The sequence below is a fragment of the Myodes glareolus genome, chromosome 7 (assembly GCF_982192425.1).
Source record: "Myodes glareolus chromosome 7, mMyoGla1.1, whole genome shotgun sequence".
NCBI classification, from domain to species: domain Eukaryota; kingdom Metazoa; phylum Chordata; class Mammalia; order Rodentia; family Cricetidae; genus Myodes; species Myodes glareolus.
In genome coordinates this window covers 41,609,625-41,630,108 of record NC_142032.1, presented here as the reverse complement: position 1 = coordinate 41,630,108, position 20,484 = coordinate 41,609,625, and the positions used below count along the sequence as shown (strand labels likewise).

The 20,484-nt window shown below is 37.8% G+C and overlaps 1 protein-coding gene across 1 annotated transcript in view; it reads left to right on the top strand.

The window, feature by feature from the left end:
- The window catches only part of LOC148121360 (aldehyde dehydrogenase 1A1), a 45,301-nt gene extending 25,283 nt beyond the window's left edge, over positions 1-20,018 (top strand). Inside the window, exons 8-13 of the mRNA XM_087908038.1 lie at positions 8,612-8,714; positions 9,724-9,908; positions 12,313-12,477; positions 14,623-14,780; positions 16,586-16,660; positions 19,442-20,018. Coding sequence (XP_087764164.1) covers positions 8,612-8,714; positions 9,724-9,908; positions 12,313-12,477; positions 14,623-14,780; positions 16,586-16,660; positions 19,442-19,514 — 759 coding nt within the window. The 3' untranslated portion in view covers positions 19,515-20,018. The remainder of the gene's footprint in view (positions 1-8,611; positions 8,715-9,723; positions 9,909-12,312; positions 12,478-14,622; positions 14,781-16,585; positions 16,661-19,441) is intronic.
- The last annotated feature ends 466 nt before the right edge of the window (positions 20,019-20,484 follow it).

Sequence of the window (20,484 nt, the reverse complement as noted above, 5' to 3'; positions counted from 1 at the left end):
TCCTCTGCAGTCGGGAATCAATGGGCATATCTGGTTCTGAAACCTGTGCTGGCTTCTGGCCATCTGTGCTGAAGGCTTCTGGTCCTGACCCCAGAGTTAGCATGAATGCTCAATTATCATAAGTGATCTGAATTCATGCACCATTTGGAGGCCTCTTTACATGACCCCACCCCCCAGTAAGCATGGAAATTAGGAGATCAGGCAACCTCGGGCCCAAATTCCAATCTAACTCTCTTAATACTATGTCTCTGAAAAGTTAAGTATCTTTGCCAAATTTGAATTTCTTCATTTGAAAAGTTGAGTGTAATATCTATTTTTCTCAGTTTTACATAATAAAAATGAGAGCCTGATGAATAAGACATTTAACACCCCCCTGAGAACTCAGGAACTATCCTGGTCACTGTTTCCTTTTCCCAGGTTTTGGTTTGCACGTGGGCATCTGCACCTCTCACCTAACCCCCAGTGTTCCCACAGTGCCTTGATGCTCCTCTCTGAAGTTCCAAGAAAATCACGAATTAAACAATGTCTCTGTCTGTGTTCCCACTGTCTGAGATTGATAGTCCAGAGCATGTGTGTCCTTGTGGATTCATCTCTTTTTCTTGTCTGGCTAGTCTCAAAGACTCTGTTGTTCAGGGTTAGCCACACAATGGTGGCCTCTAAATAACAGAATGATAACAACACCATTTTAGAAGCCACAATGAGGGGAAACATAACATTAGTCCAACAAAGCACTCTGTGGAAACTAGTTTATTCATTTTTCTCAAAATTTGTTATCTGATTTATACTAAAGGTCCTGAGCCATTTTTAATTCAGAATCAAATGATAGATTGCTTGCATCTCTCATGGTCACAACAATGAAACGATCTACCAAAAATTTTAATGTAATTTAGACATTAAAAATTTTAAGGAACTCATTATTAAAAGAACTGTAGCCATGCTGTGGAAGACATATTTTTCTTTTTTTTCAAGGTTTATTAAATTATGAAACTTTACATTTCCGCACCTCCTACCAACACCCTCCCACTCCCCCCCTCCCCCTCCTCCTCCTCCTCCCTCTCCATCCCTAAGAGCAGTCAGGGCTTCCAGCCCTGTGGGAAGTTCAAGTTCCTCCCCCCTCCCTCCAGGTTCAGGAAGGTGAGTATCCAAACAGACTGGATCCCAAAAATCCAGTATATGCAGAGGAAGCAAGTCCCAGTGTCATTGTCAATGGCTTTTCAGAAAGGCTCCAGGCCAGCCACATTCAGAGAATCCGGCCACATTCAGAAAATCTGGTTGGATCACATGCTCCTTCAGTCCCAGTTCAACTGGCCTTAGTGAACTCTCATTAGATCAGTCCCGTTGTATCAGTGGGTGATCGCACCCCTCGCGGTCCTGAGTTTTTTTTTTTTTTCATGTTCTTCCTCCTTCTGCTCCTCATTTGGACCATGGGGGGCTCCATCCGGTGCTCCAATTTGGATTTCCATCTGTATCGCCATCCATCGTCAGAAGAAGGATCTGGGACTCTTGTCTTTTTACAATCTCCAGGAGGATAAGTACATGATTTTCTTCAGGTTCACCTTCTAATTTAGCTTCTCTACGATCTCGAATAATAGGCTCAAAGACCTTTAATTATGGCTAGAATCCACTTATGAGTGAATACATACCATATTCCTCTTTTTGGGTCTGGCTTACCTCACTCAGTAAAGCGTTTTCTATGTCCATCCATTTGCATGCAAAATTCAAGATGTCATTGTTTTTTACCGTTGAGTAAAACTCTAGTGCATATATGTTCCACACCTTCTTTAACCATTCTTCTATTGAGGGGCATCTAGGTTGTTTCCAGGTTCTGGCTATTACAAATAGTGCTGCTATGAACATAGTTGAACAAATGCTTTTGTGGTATGATAGGGCATCTCTTGGGTATATTCCCAAGAGTGGAATTGCTGGGTCTTGAGGGAGATTGACTCCCAGTTTCCTGAGAAACCGCCACACTGATTTCCACAGTGGCTGCACAAGTTTGCATTCCCACCAACAATGGATGAGAGTTCCCCTCTCTCCACATCCTCTCCAGCATAGGCTATCATTGGTGTTTCTGACTTTAGCTAATCTGACCGGTGTAAAATGGTATCTCATAGTTGTTTTGATTTGCATTTCCCTGATCGCTAAGGATGTTGAGTATGACCTTAAGTGTCTTTTGGCCATTCAGAGTTCTTCTGTTGAGAATTCTCTGTTCAGATCAGCACCCCACTTTTTAATTGGGTTAATTAGAGTTTTAGTGTCTAGTTTCTTGAGTTCTTTATATATTTTGGAGATCAGTCCTTTATCTGATGAGGGGTTGATGAAGATCTTCTCCCAGTCAGAAGGTAGCCTTTTTGTCTTACTGACCGTGTCCTTTGCTTTACAGAAGCTTCTCAGTTTCAGGAGGTCCCATTTATTCATTGATTCTCTTATTGTCTGTGCTACTGAGGTTCTACTTAGGAAGTGGCCTCCTGTGCCTATATCTTGTAGACTATTTCCCACTTTCTCTTCTATCTGGTTCAAAGTGGTCCAATTAATGTTGAGGTCTTTAACCCATTTGGACTTGATTTTTGTGCATGGTGATAGATACGAATCTACTTTCATTCTTCTACAGGTTGACATCCAGTTATGCCAGCACCATTTGTTAAAGATGCTTTCCTTCTTCCATTGCATACCTTTAGCCCCCTTGTCGAAAATCAAGTGTTCATAGGTTTGTGGGTTAATATCTGGGTCTTCTATTCGATTCCATTGGTCGACTTCTCTGTTCTTATGCCAGTACCAAGCTGTTTTCAATACTGTAGCAGTGTAATAGAGTTTGAAGTCAGGGATGGTTATACCTCTAGAAGTTCCTTTATTATATAAGATTGTTTAGGCTATCCTGGGTTTTTTGTTTTTCCATATAAACTTGATTATTGTTCTCTCAAGGTCTGTGAAGAAGTTTGATGGGATTTTGATGGGGATTGCATTGATTCTATAGATTGCTTTTGGTAAAATTGCCATTTTTACTATGTTGATCCTCCCAATCCAAGAACAAGGGAGATCTTTCCATTTTCTGGTATCCTCCTCTATTTCATTCTTCAAAGACTTAAAGTTCTTGTCAAATAGGTCTTTCACTTCCTTGGTCAGAGTTATTCCAAGATATCTTATGCTATTTGTGGCTATCGTGAAAGGTGAAGTTTCTCTGATTTCCCTCTCTGCTTCTTTATCCTTTGTGTATAGGAGGGCCACTGATTTTTTGGAGTTGATCTTGTATCCTGCCACATTACTAAAGGTGTTTATCAGGTGTAGGAGTTCTTTGGTAGAGTTTTTGGGGTCGCTCATGTGTACTATCATATCGTCTGCAAATAACGAGAGTTTAACTTCTTCTTTTCCAATTTGAATCCCCTTGTTCCCCTTATGTTGTCGTATTGCTATTGCTAGAGCTTCTAGCACTATATTGAAGAGGTATGGGAAGAGTGGACAGCCTTGTCTTGTTCCTGATTTCAATGGAATGGCTTTGAGTTTCTCTGCGTTCAGTTTGATGTTAGCTGTTGGCTTGCTGTAAATAGCTTTTATTATATTTAGGTATGATCCTTGTATCCCCAATCTCTTCAACACCTTTATCATAAAGGGATGTTGGATTTTGTCAAATGCTTTTTCAGCATCTAATGAAATGATCATATGGTTTTTCTCTTTCAGTTTATTTATATGATGGATTACATTGATAGATTTGCGTATGTTGAACCAGCCCTGCATCTCTGGGATGAAGCCCACTTGATCATAGTGGAAAGTTTTTCTAATGTATTCTTGGATTCGGTTTGCCAGTATTTTATTGAGTATTTTAGCGTCAATGTTCATGAGTGAGATTGGTCTGTAATTCTCTTTCTTGGTTGTGTCTTTGTGTGGTTTTGGTATCAGGGAAACTGTAGCTTCATAAAAAGAGTTTGGCAATGACTCTTCTTTTTCTATATTGTGAAATAACTTAAGGAGTATAGGTATCAGCTCTTCTTGGAAGTTCTGGTAGAATTCTGCATTGAAACCATCTGGCCCTGGGCTTTTTTTGGTCGGGAGGTTTTTGAAAACAGTTTCTAATTCTTCGCGACTAACAGGTCTATTTAGATTCACCTGGTCTTGATTTAACTTTGGTAAATGGTATTTATTTAAAAACCAGTCCATTTCTTGTACATTTTCCAACTTTGTGGCATATAAATTTTCATAGTAAGATCTAATGATTCTCTGAATTTCCTCTGTGTCTGTTGTTATGTCCCCCTTTTCATTTCTGATCTTATTAATTTGAGTGTTCTCTCTCTGCCTTTTGATTAGTTTGGCTAGGGGTTTGTCAATCTTGTTGATTTTCTCCAAGAACCAACTTTTTGTTTCATTGATTTTTTGGATTGTTTTCTGTGTTTCTCTTTTGTTGATTTCAGCCCTCAGTTTGATTATTTCCAGTCTTCTACTCCTCCTGGGAGAGTCTGCTTCTCTTTTTTCCAGAGTTTTCAGGTGTGCTGTTAAGACTTCAATATGTGCTTTCTCCGTTTTCTTTAAATGGGCACTTAGTGCTATGAACTTTCCTCTTAGCACTGCTTTCATTGTGTTCCATAGGTTTGAGTATGTTGTGTCTTTATTTTCATTAAATTCAAGGAAGACTTTAATTTCTTTCTTTATTTCTTCCTTGACCCAGGGATGATTCAGTAGTTGACTGTTCAACTTTCACGCGTTTGTAGGCTTTCTGGTGTTCGAATTGTTATTGAATTCTAACTTTATACCGTGGTGATCCGACAAGACACAGGTGGTTACTAAAATTTTTTTGTATCTGTAGAAGTTTGCTTTGTTACCGAGTATGTGGTCAATTTTCGAGAAGGTTCCTTGAGATGCAGAGAAGAAGGTATATTCTTTCCTATTTGGGTGGAATGTTCTATAGATATCTGTTAAGTCCGTTTGATTCATTACCTCTTGTAATTCTCTTATTTCTCTGTTGAGTTTCTGTTTGATTGACCTGTCCTTTGGTGAGAGAGGTGTGTTGAAGTCTCCTACTATTAGTGTGTGTGGTTTGATGACTGCCTTGACTTCTAAAAGATTTTCTTTTACATAAGTCGGTGCTTTTATATTAGGGGCATAGATATTCAGGATTGAGACCTCCTCCTGATGAATTGTTCCTGTTATGAGTATGAAATGTCCATCTCCATTTCTTCTGATTGATTTTAGTTTGAAGTCAATTTTGTTAGATATTAGAATGGCCACATCAGCTTGTTTCTTAGGTCCGTTTGCTTGGAAAACCTTTTCCCAGCCCTTTACTCTGAGTAGATGTCTATCTTTGTGTTTGAAGTGTGTTTCTTATAAACAGCAGAATGTTGGATCCTGTTTTCGTATCCAATCTCCTAGTCTATGCCTTTTTATAGGTGAGTTGAGTCCATTAATATTAAGCAATATTAATGACCAGTGGTTGTTGATTCCAGTTATTACTTTTGTGTGTGTGTGTGTGTAGTAGTAGTAGTAGTAGTAGTAGAGTTTGTGTGTTTCTCTTCTTTGAGTTGTGTTTGTGAAGGGTCGCTAGATGTCTGGGTTATTGTAGGTAGTGATGGCAATGTTGGATTCCTTGGGTTTGCGATTTTCCTTCTATTACTTTCTGTAAGGCTGAATTTGTGGCTACGAATTGTTTAAATTTATTTTTATCCTGGAATATTTTGTTTTCTCCGTTGATAGTGAACGATAGCTTGGCTGGGTATAGTAGTCTGGGCTTGCATCCATGGTCTCTTAGTTTCTGCAGTACCTCTATCCAGGATCTTCTGGCTTTCATGGTTTCCATAGAGAAGTCCGGTGTAAGCCTGATAGGTTTACCTTTATAAGTTACTTGACCTTTTTCCTTTGCAGCTCTTAATATTCTTTCTTTAATCTGTATGTTTTGTGTTTTGATTATTATATGGCGAGGGGATGTTTTTTTTCTGATCCAGTCTATTTGGTGTTCTGTATGCTTCTTGCACCTTCATAGGAATATCGTTCTTTAGATTGGGAAAGTTTTCTTCTATAATTTTGTTGAATATATTTTCTAGGCCTTTGATCTGCCGTTCTTCTCCTTCTTCAATCCCTATTATTCTTAGATTTGGTTTTTTTATTGTGTCCCACAATTCCTGAATGTTTTGTGATGAGTATTTGTTGGATTTGCTGTTTTCTTTGATCAGAGCATTTAATTTCTCTATGGTGTCCTCTGAGTCTGAGATTCTCTCTTCTATCTCTTGTATTCTGTTGGTTATGCTTGTTTCTGAAGTCTCTGTTCATTTACCTAGATTTTCCATAGCCAGCCGGCCCTCGGTTTGTGATTTCTTCATTGACTCCATTTCAGTTTTCAAATCTTGAACTGTTTCCGTTACCTGTTTGATTGTTTTTTCTTGGTTTCCTAGAATTTCATTTACGGATTTACTCATTTCTTCAAACTTTTTGGTATATTTCTCTTCCATTTCTTTACTCATTTCCTCAATCTTTTTGTTATACTCATCTTCCATTTCTTTATGGTAGGTTTTCACCTCCTGTTTAAGTTCCTCTTTTATTTTCATGTAGATCTGCTTAGAGTCGATTTCTTCTATTTCTTCTGGAGTAGGGTGTTCAATTCTTCTCATTTTGTGCTCCCTAGATTCTGGAGATGTCATGTTGCCTTTCAGGTTGTTGGAGGAATTCTTGCATTGGTGCCTGCCCATCTCCACCTCTCTGGATGAAACTCCTCCACACTCTCTGGATAGGGCTCCTCAGCACTGCAGCTGGGATAGCTGGCCTTCCCAGGGCCCAGGAGACAAGAGTGCAGGGCAGTGGGGGCAGGGAGGGGTCCGGTGAAACATGGAAGACCAAGACATATTTTTCTAAACACAGCTCACCTCTACTTCACACATGATACCACAAGAGGATGCGCAGTTTGGGTTTTCGCCATTCTCATTGTCCTCTTTGGGAAAATAAAATTTTATTGTTTTAAAGTAAGGGGATAAAATAATGGGATAAAAATTACTTGCTCTTTTCCTGAGAAAATTCAAGCAAGTTTCAAATTGTCCACCTGAAACGGCAGCATATGTAAAATCTTTATTCCACCCTTATATTTCTAACCAGCTTTCTTACTCATTCTTTGGCATGTGTAGCTTTAGAAATACTCCATTAACCAAGACAAACGTTAGCTGTTTTAGGAGAACTTTTCTACTAAACTGATTAGGTAACTCCAGAAAGGTAAAATTTGTTATCTAGAAAACAGCAACTTCTTAAATGAAAATAGTCACAGAGACTGTGCTGCAAAGACTCTGCGTGGTAGCACACACCACTACCCACACCTGGGAAGGGAAGTAGGAAGATCACAAGTTTGAAATAAGACTAAGATATGCAGGGATACACAGTCAGGAATTAAAAGAAGGACAAAAAAGGAAGGAAGGCAGAAGCATGAAAGAGAAGGAGAAGTAGGGAAGGCAAATTTCAGGTAGGGCTTCTCCAGAACATGACTAACTTTTGTTTATTTTTGTTCATCTAATTTCAGGAATTAAATTTAAGCTTATAAAATTAGTAATAATATGAAAATCTTAGTAGAATGAATATCTTTTCTGTAATGCAGTATCCACATAGAAATGGTCTCAACACTCTGATACAACAGAAATAGTTATTCAATATGTGGAATAGCACAAGAAACACAGAGGATTGAAGAAACAAAATATAATGAGTACCTCTAGAAGGCAGGGCAAAGATTTTTTTCATTAGCATGTGATTGTGTTGTACATAATGAAGTCCAAGTCATTATAAAAGCTGGAGTTAGGGATGGAAAAGAAAAACTTTTGTGTAGAAAATAGTTTTCAATCAAACAGATCTAAAAAATAAAATAAAATAAAATAAAATTAAAGTCATCTTTTAGATGAGGGAACTAGAATTAAGAAAGAAAGTAGAATGGGAGGATTACAGATAAGGGCAGGAGGAACGCAGAGCTCAGTGCCCAGTCTCTTTCTTCAGTATCAGTTGTGCAGAGTGAACACATGTGTAGGAGAAACGGAAGCACAGACCAGAGTGAAGAGGGTACTGAGATCCATTAACAGTGAGCATACTGTGAGAAGCACACAGGGACATAGAAAATGGCAGTCTGGTGGAAATTTTTTGGCAGATATCTATGATACCATTTGTGGTATTCCAGATGCATTTTCATGTGTTTCTTTGGGAGACTAGCAAACAAGAATTATGCCCATCTAGAGCCATCAGAGAAGTGTTCAAAGAGAATTTCTGCTAAGAGATGAACCCAAACTAAGGAGGAACTGAGTTCTTTAAATGTCAGCAGAGGGATAAGAAGTCAATATGTGATGTGTTTAGGGTATTTCTGATCATACACAGAAAGAAAGTTATGATGAAAATGAAAAATAAGTTTACTTGCCTACATATGAAGTCAGCTCTTGTAATTACAGTGTCTGTGCTCTTGTCCACAAGCGTTTTCTGATTTGCCTCATATTTGTAGACTTGATAGTGGAGACCTTTTCACGTGATGGTGCCAAGTCTTGAACAATGCCATTTCATGTTTCTTCCAAATGAAATTACATGCTGGTATAAATGTCCTATAAATTGAAAGTATTAAATGAACCTACCTAGTAAGAATAAACTAAGTGTGTTCTGTGATGTTTGATTTCAGGTTGGCAAATTAATTAAAGAAGCTGCAGGGAAAAGCAATCTGAAGAGGGTCACCCTGGAGCTGGGGGGAAAGAGTCCTTGCATTGTGTTTGCAGATGCTGACTGTGAGTACAAGTCCCTGTTAGTGTCTTACTTGCTTCCTCCTGATGCCTGATGATGTCACCCATCATCTGGAGTCTCACAGGTGACTTTGCTTCAAAGTGTAAGAAATAAAGTCAAGTCTGTGGTGATTCTGCAAAGCCTTTGAATTGTTCCATACATTAGATAAATTACACTCAGATAAAATTTTGTCCTGGGTTGGAATAGTTTACTCCTTCAAAGTGTCAATCCAAGGTAGTATAAATGAGCTGCATCTAGAATCTTGATGTGATTTTGATAATTCTATATCTTCATATCTTTAATTGTGCATAGGACATGAGATACTTGAGCCGTTTGGAGCCAAAAGTTTTGCTGTCAGAAATTTCATAATTTCCTTCTGCCTTCACTCAGGACCATTTAGAAGAAGAATAAAAAATATTAGATTTAAATGATATTCTGTTTAAATAATTTCTTCCTTTTTCCAATTAATGTTAGTGAAGTTGAAATATATTGAGTTTATCATTTGTTTGTGAACCCATCCATAAAATTCCAAACCATTCAGATTTAACTAACAAATGAAATCCTCAGGTTCCTCATTTAGGAGTAATTTCACTAAAATTCATGGACTAGCATTCCTTCAATAGTTGCATACTTACAACGAGACTATAAACACAAATAGTTCATGAAGTTTGCCGTTGAAACTGTTGTGGTCCTCACTGGAGATCTTAGAACTTATTTTCTGGTTACTGCGCACCACATGGCATGGTCCCCAGTTTACCATTCTCTAAAACCTCCTCACAACCACTGAAGCAGTAACTATTGGCTCACGTGTTGCTTCCGAGGTCCTGAGGAACTAGTGATAGGAGATTGTGACCCATCTCTCATGGGCACTGGGAATTCAACTCCAGTACACTAACAGAGCTCCAAGTGTGTTTAATCACTCAGCCATCCCTTCAGGGTGAGTGCATGTGCACACATGCATGTGTATGTGCTTTAGAAAACATTTCTGCTCTAATATAAACGTTTCCTTTGCAGTGAACATGGCCGTTGAGTTTGCACACCATGGTGTGTTCTACCATCAAGGCCAATGTTGTGTCGCAGCATCTAGAATTTTTGTTGAGGAGTCAGTTTATGATGAGTTTGTGAAAAGGAGTGTTGAGCGAGCTAAGAAATATGTTCTTGGAAATCCTCTGACCGCGGGAATCAATCAAGGTCCTCAGGTAAGTATACAATAAAAAAAGACAAGCATTTCCAATACAAGTGTAAAGAACTACTAGAATTCATTTTGATAGCATTGACTTTACCTCTTAGCTATGTGCTTTGCTAGTTAAAATTAATGAATTTTAACTTCATTAGGTTAAAAAGGCTAATTCCCAATAGTAAAAAAATCATTTTAATTTTGTATTGCCAAAAAACTTTTACGTATCTAGAAACAGTTTAGGAATAATGCTGGGAATTAAACATGTACAGATGTAAAGACCTGAGAAGATATCCCAGTGGAGAAAGCACTTGCCATACAAGCATTAGTTCAGAGTTTGACTCCAGCAACCAGATAAAAACGGAATGTATGGGGTAGTTGACATTTAGCCCCAAAGTTCAGGAAATAAGGCAGGAATTTTCCAAGGCAAAGTGACTAACTAGAAAAGTCAAACTCATAAGTTCTGTGTTAAGGGAGACAGCTTATACTATTATGCTTGCCAATGAGTGCACACCACATACACATAACACACAAGAAGAGGAAAATTTGCCAATACCATCAGCTTCTTGCCTTCTTCAATCTGTATGCTTTTTAATTCCTATTACAGTTCACTCCAATTTTAGAATACTTTAGTTAGACATATCCACATAACACCGCAACTTGGCTTTATTGCCCAGTATGTAGTCATATCAGTGTTTTGGCTTTTAAAGCAACCCTTGGGATTCCACAACAGAACACCAATGATGAGACGATCTTTGAGGAATGTTCTTTGGAATATTGCACACTGAAGATTTTGGGAAAGCAGGTTGACAAATACCATGCCAAATTTTCTCAATTAAGGGCTAATAGCAGCTAGCATTTACTCTAACAAAGTGTAGAAACTGAGTTAAGTGTAGATAGAAAGCACATCTGACAAGTTTTTCTGATCATTTTAATACTGAGAAGGTTAGCAGAGTCCAACAAAGTAAAGATTGCCAGTTGTCCATTCAAGACAGAGAAATAAATCAATACCAAACATGACCCCCTCTTTTTAGCCTCCTTGTCTCTAATTTTCCATTCATTTGAACCCAGTCTCACCTTAGACAGACTGTTAGCTCCAATCTCTTGAATCCAAGATTCATCATTCACCTCCCCGTACTGTGAAATCTTGAGTAATAGGCAACTCACATATCTCAGCAAGTACGTTAAGTGTTCAGTGCTTCTGATTTTGTCAAACAGAAATCTGATCTCTTTTTAATTCTTTATAATGCAAAATATTATTTAAAACAAGATACCTCTGTGATAATGGCCATATAATTTAGAAGTGGTCCATTTAATGAAGTAGGAGGATGATAACCATTTCTTGTTAGAAACTGGAATGCAGCCTACTGCACTGAATGGGGCAAGACCCAAACTTGTTGTTTGAAAGGGCATCCTGAACAGTAGACATGACACAAGAATAGCCATATTTCCTGTGTATGCGGGATTCCACTGTGTATGATGTGAATACCATTGGTTAATAAAGAAATTGCCTTGGCCTGTTGATAGGGCAAAACTTAAGCAGTGAAACCCAAACTAAATGATGGGAGGAAGGGCAGAGTCAAAAAGAAGCCATGGAGCCCTGCCAGAGACACACACTGAAACCTTGCCAGTAGGCCACGAGCCTCGTGGTAATGCATAAAATAATGAAGATGGGTTCATTCTAGATATAAGAGCTAGCTAGCAATACGTTTAAGTAATTGGCCAAGCAGTGTTTTAAATAATATAGTTTCTGTGTGATTCTTTTGGGGTTAAGCGTACAGGAACCAACAAGTAGCCTCTCTCCTCACTAAAATTCCCTCTCTGAAGTACAAAGGTCTCTTATAGTCAAAAATACCTGCTTCTCATGTGACATATTCACTGGACCCAGATCAAAGTTCTCCTTTACCCATAACTCCTTTATCTCTGTAAGGACAAAGTTTTCAGGCGTATCTGTTAAATGATTAACACATTTCTTCCAAGGCGTATACAGGACAGATATGTGAAAGGTCCATGTATTTCCACCTTGCCAGTTGCTGTGCTTAGTAAATGTCCTAAATTTACAAACCCTTACACTTTTCTTCCCAAAATATCCACAGGAAAAAACACACCTGAGAATAGGTAGAATGAGCTGAACCTCTGCTGAACTGACTTGAGGGTATCCTGGATGTTAGAGTTGGAGAATGTAGCGATTCTCTACCTGTGGGTCGCGATAATTGGAAAACACATATTTCTGGTGGTCTTAGGAAGTGAGTCACCATTCAGTAGCAAAACTGCAGTTATGAAGTAACCAGAAAAATAAATTTATGGCTGGGGGTTTCTAAGACTATCAAAAATACGTGTTTTCCAATGGTTGCAACTCACATTTAAGGACCACTGATAAAATGATTTTCATTTACTTTCTTCTCCCTATGATTTCTTTCAACTAGATTGACAAGGAACAACATGATAAAATACTTGATCTCATCGAGAGTGGGAAGAAAGAAGGAGCCAAACTGGAGTGTGGTGGTGGACGCTGGGGGAACAAAGGCTTCTTTGTTCAGCCCACCGTGTTCACCAATGTTTCTGATGAGATGCGCATTGCCAAAGAGGAGGTAATAGTTCTACTCTACATGATTCTGTTTCTCAGCTTGTCATTTTCTTCTGTATTTAACCTATGTTCCTCTAAAACCCACAGCTTCTTGAATAGTGTTCCCCTGAAATGTTTGATGGTAAACCCTTAAGTAATTTGAGATCAAGAATGATCAGTGAGAAATCCAATGGTCTACAAATAGTTTGTGTCACACACAGAACAAAGTCCACAGCAGCTTCTCTAGGTGCTTCATTCACAGCCTTACAGGAATAGGAAATGGCTCTGTCATTTATCAAAACAGAAACAAATGTGCACACTATTACATTACATATGCTAGGCACTGAACAACATACTCTGGATGATCTCAGTCATGCAAAAAATGGATAAATAAACAAAGAAATAAGTACATAAATAAATGAAAATAAAAAGTCAAACTTTCAGAGACAGAGTGGACTGACTTTCTATAGGGAAGTGAAAGTGAGTTCTGGGTGGTGCAATCAAGTAGCATCAATAAAGATGGTACCCAGGTATTCAACGAATAATTAAGAGGAACTAGTTTGTGACTAACATGGTAACTAATAAACATCATGAGTCTGAGGACTTTTAATATATACAGAGATATGAGAACTTGTCTTGGACAATGACATGTACTACACTACAATAAGAAGATACAGTGACTCAAAGGCAGTCATAATTTAAACATATGTCCTGATATGGTAGGGGATCTGAGAGGCTATTGTCGTTACCTACAAAATGTCAGCAAATAAGAAGAAAAGGGAACTATTTATCTGTGCCAGAAGAGGAAATAAATATAAAGAACAGAATAAAAACATCATATGTGTATCATTTAATACACTTAGATTGTTTGCATCATTTCACTCCTCAACTGCATTTGCATTTCTGCACTAAATGACCAATCCTCTTTGGTTAGAGCTATTGTTCTTGGAGACCTTGATTAACATGGATGAGAAGGACAATAAAGCAGAAAATAATCTTCATGCAAGAAGCATTTACTGTGCTCCTATAATGTGCTCACTAGAATAGCTCATCTGCTGCTTCGAAATAGGAGCCCAAAGCCTAGACTGTGTCAGTTAAGTTGCTACAACTCGCAGCGAATCTACCATAGCCCTGCTCCAGTTGTTTTCCCTTTCCAGTATTCACACCATTTTGCTTCCCAGTTACAGAGTCATGAGAGAGTTTAGAACCCCAGGGTCTGCCAAAGCCTTCAGGGAGATGTCGCTAACTTCCCCATGGCACTCCAATAGACTCAGAACCAGAAAACCTTTTGACACCTCTGAGTTTTTGCCAACCATGCTCATATTTCCCAGGAGAGTATACTAATATTCCAAGAGCTCTCTCTGTTATTTAAGTTTGATTAATAACTTTTCAAAGCACAAAAGCTTAATATCTTTCAGAAAACACAGTTGTTTCTTCTTACCTGTGCGGTATAGACTGAGTTGTATGGGGGATTTATTAACTAGATTCCAGAAAAAGTGAAAGACTGGCTCACACTAGATTAATCAAGTGTGGTGGTGGCCACTGCTAGGGACCTCTGGCTTTAGTGTAGATTAGTTCCAGAGGTAGGCTTCGACTAAGGAGTCATTTTGTTCAGTACTGGTGTATAGCGTTGAGTGTGACACTTAGGAATAAAAATCTGTATTATATTACACAGCATTTATAACCATGAAATGATATAAACATAATAAAACGGATGATATTTAAATCAATGAAACACTGGTGTTCAAAGCATAAACACTGCTCTCAATCATTGTCTATTTGTTACTCTTAGAACACAGGACTGCTTTCTTGATCATGCTGTCTTGTAGAGTAACTTGAGCAATGAAGAAAAGTAGGCTTAGATGTATCCAAAGAAATAACACACTTAGTGATTTGCTGTTTGGTCCTTACATTTTGGGCCACTCTGTCACAGCATGTAAGAATAAATGCTGCATGATGATTGGTGTCTGCTCCACAGAGACAGTCACACATGATCACAACATGTTTCCATGTTCTCTGACCATGGTCGTCTGTTTTCATCCTTACACACAGGTCTAAAGTGAGAGACCTTAGCCCGTGGAGAACGGCTTCTAGGGAAGCATATGTAGTGTATTTAAAGCATAGATACTGTGTATGGTGTTAATCTATTTTTTGTGTTATTTTTGTATAGATATTTGGGCCAGTGCAACAAATCATGAAGTTTAAATCTATAGATGATGTGATCAAGAGAGCGAACAATACTTCCTATGGCCTGGCAGCTGGAGTCTTCACAAAAGACCTGGATAAGGCCGTCACTGTGTCTTCTGCTCTGCAGGCCGGGGTAGTGTGGTAAGTGCATCTGAAGTAAGCTGTGTCCTTCTTGTATTAGGCAAATGGGCAGGGTGAGTTGACCTCCTTCAGACTTGAATACTCATTTAAAATTTTTAGACCAACTAGCAAAGTAATTGTCTTATTTTTTAAGCCAAATTAACTTTATCAAACTTTTTCAAGTTACCTCCCTAAAACATTTTATGCATGTTACTTTGCACATTGTCAAAATTAATAGATAATTTTAAGGTATGGAGTACTATCTATTTTGAACAATGGAGGTAAAAATTGTTGTGTTCAAGTTTAACTATCTTAGATAATGTTCTGGGGCCTTATGCGTGTGGAAAGTTATTACTGTTGCTGATGTTGTCTTTATGATATTCCACAATGAATACTAGACCTTGTGCCCTGTGTAGTCTAGGCAAGTGCTCCAACCTTCAGAACTGTCTCCAGTTTATATATATATAAATATATATATATATATAAATATATATATATAATGTTAGACACTAGACACACGCACACACGCACACACACACACACACACACACACACACACATATATATATGTATATATGTTTAATGTTAGACTTGAATTTATTGAGTTGTTGAGTCTGTCTTTGAACTCACTCTTTAGTCCAGATTAGCTTTGACCTTATCATGTTCCTGCTCCAGGGTCATGAGTAAGTTGGATCCTGGGTCTGCATCCCAGGCAAGGTGGTGTTCAGCTTGTATATTAAGGTATTTTTTTGTATAGTAAATTCTTATTCTAGGATTTTTATGTCATTTTTAGAGGACCATAATAAATTTGTGAAGCAATTTTCACTCACTTTTGACCTAATCTGTCTTCAGTGTTTATAGTTTAACTTAGATGATGCTCAGCTGTGCCTCTCAAGCTGCTGCTTTGCCCAGCCAGCTCTGTACCCTGGACTGTTTCCTCGGCAACCCTTTTTCTTCTCAATCCTTCCTTCCTTCAGTCCTAGCAATAGTTCAGGCTTATTTCCGTTCTCTCACCTAATCCAGTTAAGGAAAATCAAGCATCAAAACGTATTCCAAAAACACAACCAAGCAATTCTTTACCTGCTTTCCCGCTTGAAAAAATCTTTCCTTCCATTAAAGGGAGTCACCAGTTACTCACTATTAACTCAAAATTGCAATCTATTTCTTAAATTCATCATTTAAGCTTACCTGAAAGCTGTTATTTACTAACCATATCTTGATAAAAGCAGGAACTTGCTGAGGTTAAAGAACTCTTGGAGACCTTGCAACACCTAGCATAGTGAGAACCAGGCTATCATACCCTCTAATAAGTCCTCTTAAATCAGGCACACAATCCTACACCTTAAATGATAGATATATAGATGATAGATAGATAGATAGATAGATAGATAGATAGATAGATAGATAGATAGATTTCACAGAAATAAAGAAGTGGAGCTAGAGAGTTGACTCACAAATGAAAAGAAACTCCTGCTCTTGCAGATGACCCAAACTCATATCCCAGCACTCAAGTTGGGCACCTCACAACCACCTGGAACTGCACACTTATTTTCCTGGCACATTGGCTTCTCCCTCTTCTGTAATTTAGACAAATCTATTTTTATAACTGTTTGCACTAATAGTGGTACCATTTATTTGTTTCTAGGAAATATACGTGTTTGTTTTCTGCATTGTAAATTACAACACTGCTCCCCCCCTTATCCCAATAAGTAAATGATACTGAATAACAGAGTTTTTAAAGAGACCTCTGAGTCTTTTTATCCCAACTTTGTAATTATGGGGTAATTTAAGCATTATCTTTAATATCCTTTTCTTGCTTGCTTAAGGGTAAACTGTTATATGATCTTGTCAGCCCAGTGCCCCTTCGGTGGATTCAAGATGTCTGGAAATGGACGTGAACTGTAAGTAAAACCTTGTATTACAAACATGTTTATGAAAAGGATTGTCACTCAAAGGAGATTGATCCATTTTCACCACCTTAAGTGAAGTATGCCTGCATTCTTCCTTGGAGTTTCTTACTACAGAATATCATTTAAAATTTTGGAAGTACTGCCAAAGTGCAGAAGAGCAACTGCAGAAGGAGTATACTTTATTAAGCCCTTTCTGTTCATAAGGGACTGTGCTAAGTACCCACCATGATAGCTGAATTGTTGCATGGTTTTAGTATTGTCTATGATGTAAGTGACTATATACCATTAGGGAAACAATTTTAGAAAGTAAAAGAATAAACTTGTAATCTAGGAATGTATTTAAATAAATGTGGGAACATTCTAGGTCTTTAAATATAGCACTAAAATGAATTAAAGTTGTCTTATCCCAAATAATATGCTTCTGGTGACATTTACCTAAAAACTGGTGCATGTGTTAAGGAGTTTGCAGAAAAATGTCTCCAGAGAAGTGACTTTCACTAATGACTCCAAAGAATTAGACTGGGGATTTTTCTTTAATCTTAGAACTTGAGAGACCGAGGCAGGCAGATTTCTATGATTTCAAAGCCAGAATGGTCTACATAGTGAGTTCAAGTTGTCATCAAGGATTATATAGTGAATCCCAGGCTCTCCAGAGTTACACAGTAAAATCTTGTCTCAAAAAAAGAAAAAGAAAGAAAGAAAGATAAAAAGAAAGAAAGATAAGAAAAAAAGTAAAGAAAAAGAAAAAAGGTAGAAAAATAGAAATAAATCAGATAAAAATAGGGCCCCAAAAAAGCCAAAATTAGGGGTATGCAGTTCCTAATACGGTCAGTGGTAATCCAGGAAGCCCAAGACTTGGTTTCTGAATCTGTGGTCATTGCTGGCACTGGAGTAGGTGGCATGGCAACAATCTAACTCTTCGTGATTCTGCTCACCTCACATTTATTTACTTTATCTTGGCAATGTTCCATATTTAACCTCTCTGTACTTCATGGGGTATTTCTTTTTTTTCAGTCAATCAATAAAAATGAGAACAAGGATACATTCTTAAACAACGTGCCTAAAACAAGAACTAGAATTTATTTTATTTTATTTGATCATATTTGTCAACTCAAGAAATTTCCCCAAGTCATTGTTAATTTCTTGGCACAGAAGGAAGAGCAGACATGGCCTGATACTAAAACCTTTTCATGTATTACATGATCTGTGATGAGGAGCATGAGGTCATGCAGAAGTTTAGTGGAAATGCAGTCACAGGTGTCATCCAGAGCTGGGCGTGACGATCAGCAGCATCTGATAAAATGACCAGCTGATGTGTGCAGTGAGGATTTAGAAGCCCAAACTCATGAGGCCTGGAAAGCAGAGAACTCATAAGGTGTAAGGCATAGGCTTTCTGAGCTAAAAAGAACCGTAAGCAGTTATTCTTATGTTCTGTGTTGGAAAATGTATGAGTACACAAACCTAGTAATGTCAACCTCAAGATAACTAATATTACACATATGATTCTCCAGTGAGGGCCAAGTGAGATTGCAGCTCTAAATAGAATGAAAAACAATTTGGCCAAAATAATGGGCTAAATTATGTGCCTCTTTCAGATAAAACACTTATGAAAATACTCTCTTTTAATAGAATTTAGAGAGTTGAGTTGAAGTCCTTTAATTACTGTGAAAAAGCATTCTCATTGAAGCCTTCAAGAATCATTTTCAAAACTTTATTCAGAGTAATCATTGCAGGGAGATTATGATTGTAGGCAGGATGAGACATCCTCTATATACACAGGAGAAGTCTTCTGGAGCAGTGCTGAGTAAGAAAGACCAAAATCCTGCTCCTCCACAAACCTGTGTGTGCATAGATATTAAAATATAGAGAATGGTCCTAAGAGTATGTAAATTATCTTCTTACCAAAACAATGCAGAGTATAGCTGAGCGCAATCCTCCAAGATAAATCATCCACCAGGTGGAAAGAAACCAAAATTTCCAAAATTGGTCTGGGGCAAAACTCTGAGTAAAAGTTACTATGGTACCTACAGATTGACTTATCTCAGTTGCTGTTCACTTGGGGTTGACTTAGAAGTTTCCAGGATTTATTATGTAAAATTGATTAATAGATAAAGTCAACCTCTGCTAAAATACCAAGAGCCTGACGCAGGACACTCTTTAGTTTTTTTTTCCCCTAAAATTATACACAATCAACCCAAAAGGTAGAAATACTGGGTGGTTGTTTGGCCAAGAATCAAAAGATCTTTTTAAAACTATAGCTTCAGAAGAGAACCCAGGAAGAAAGTAGATCTTGGTGGTTTTCTGCCTGCTCACCACTTCTGTAGCAATGCACATGGTGAGTGTAGGCTCTGGTATAGCTGGCAGTTTCATCTGCTGATCTTCAGGGATCATACAGTACAACGGCAGCTACACCTCTCTTACTTGGTAATCTCATAAGATCTGACAAGGTTGAATTACGATTTGGAAAATTAGTTATGTGGTGAAGTAGAGTATTGGGAACAAAGGATATTTTCTGTAAAAATAAGCAGAGTTCTGAATTATTTAAAAGAAAAAACATTTAAAATGCAGTTCTCCAATGTGGAGTTTATATTTGGTCATGAAGCTTATGGTAATCTAACAACTATATGGACTATTCTGTAGATAGTAAATATTTTACATTGTCCCTACTCAGATAAGGAAAAAAAACTCTTGCACCAAATTACCAGGGAGTATATTTGACTTGCACTGTAATAAACAACCATGTTTATATATACAATTTTCTTTCCTCTCTAGGGGTGAGCATGGCATTTATGAATACACTGAGCTCAAGACAGTCGCAATGAAAATTTCTCAGAAGAACTCATAGAGTAGCCAGCAGAGTGAAAAGAAACCCTTCAGCCACATCTCCTATAGTCATGAGTAGAGTGCTGTTCTCCTTTAACTCTTTCTTCTATTGATTCTTAAACACAAGCGATTCATCAGTATTAATGTCACACGTAGAAAACATGTAGCTTAGTCTGAAAGAATCATTGGCCTTCTAATATGTGACCCCAATTCTTACCCCATATGAATAGGATAGATTTAGGTGCACGCTCTCTGTGACTCTGTCATGATCAGGTGCTTTCCAGTGTAGATATTTGTTTAGAATATTTACTTGGTAAGGAGAACCAGTAGTGATTTAAACTCTGTCCCTCAGTGACCCCCTTGAATTACTCAACACACATAATGACCGCAGAGTAAGTTACTCTGTTCCCTGTGGTTATCCCTGCTGAGTGTGGTGAAAGGTTTCATAGAATGTCATGCCTGCTTGTCAAATGAAATGCCTAGCTGGCATTAGAATGTAAAACTTAATAAAGGCACCCTTGCATGATTTTGTTTGTCTGTGATTATTTTAGTATAAGTTTGGTTTATGGTGATAAACTCCACTGGTCAGTCAAAAGCAGTATTAAATTGAGTAAAAGCATGCAATGCAAAACAAAAAACAATAAGTTTATTTCTCAGAATCATTCTTGAAATAATTGACATATAGTAGAGACAAACATGATTAATAACTGATTTCCAAATGCCTTCAAAGTTCTGAGAAGATGTGCTGTTCCACTATAACACTTAATAACTGTAATCTCAAGGTGGTTTACTTCTGGAAAGCAAACACATATATCCTGGCATAACAAAAGAAGGGAGTGTATAATGAAAATGAGGTTTTTGAAACCCTGCATTCAGTAATGTACAGAAACGTAAAGATGAATTCTGAGGGAACAGGGAAAGACTTCAAGAAGGAATTCAACTAGATATGAATCTAACAGCAAGCTAATTTTCAGTGCATAAATGGAAATAAA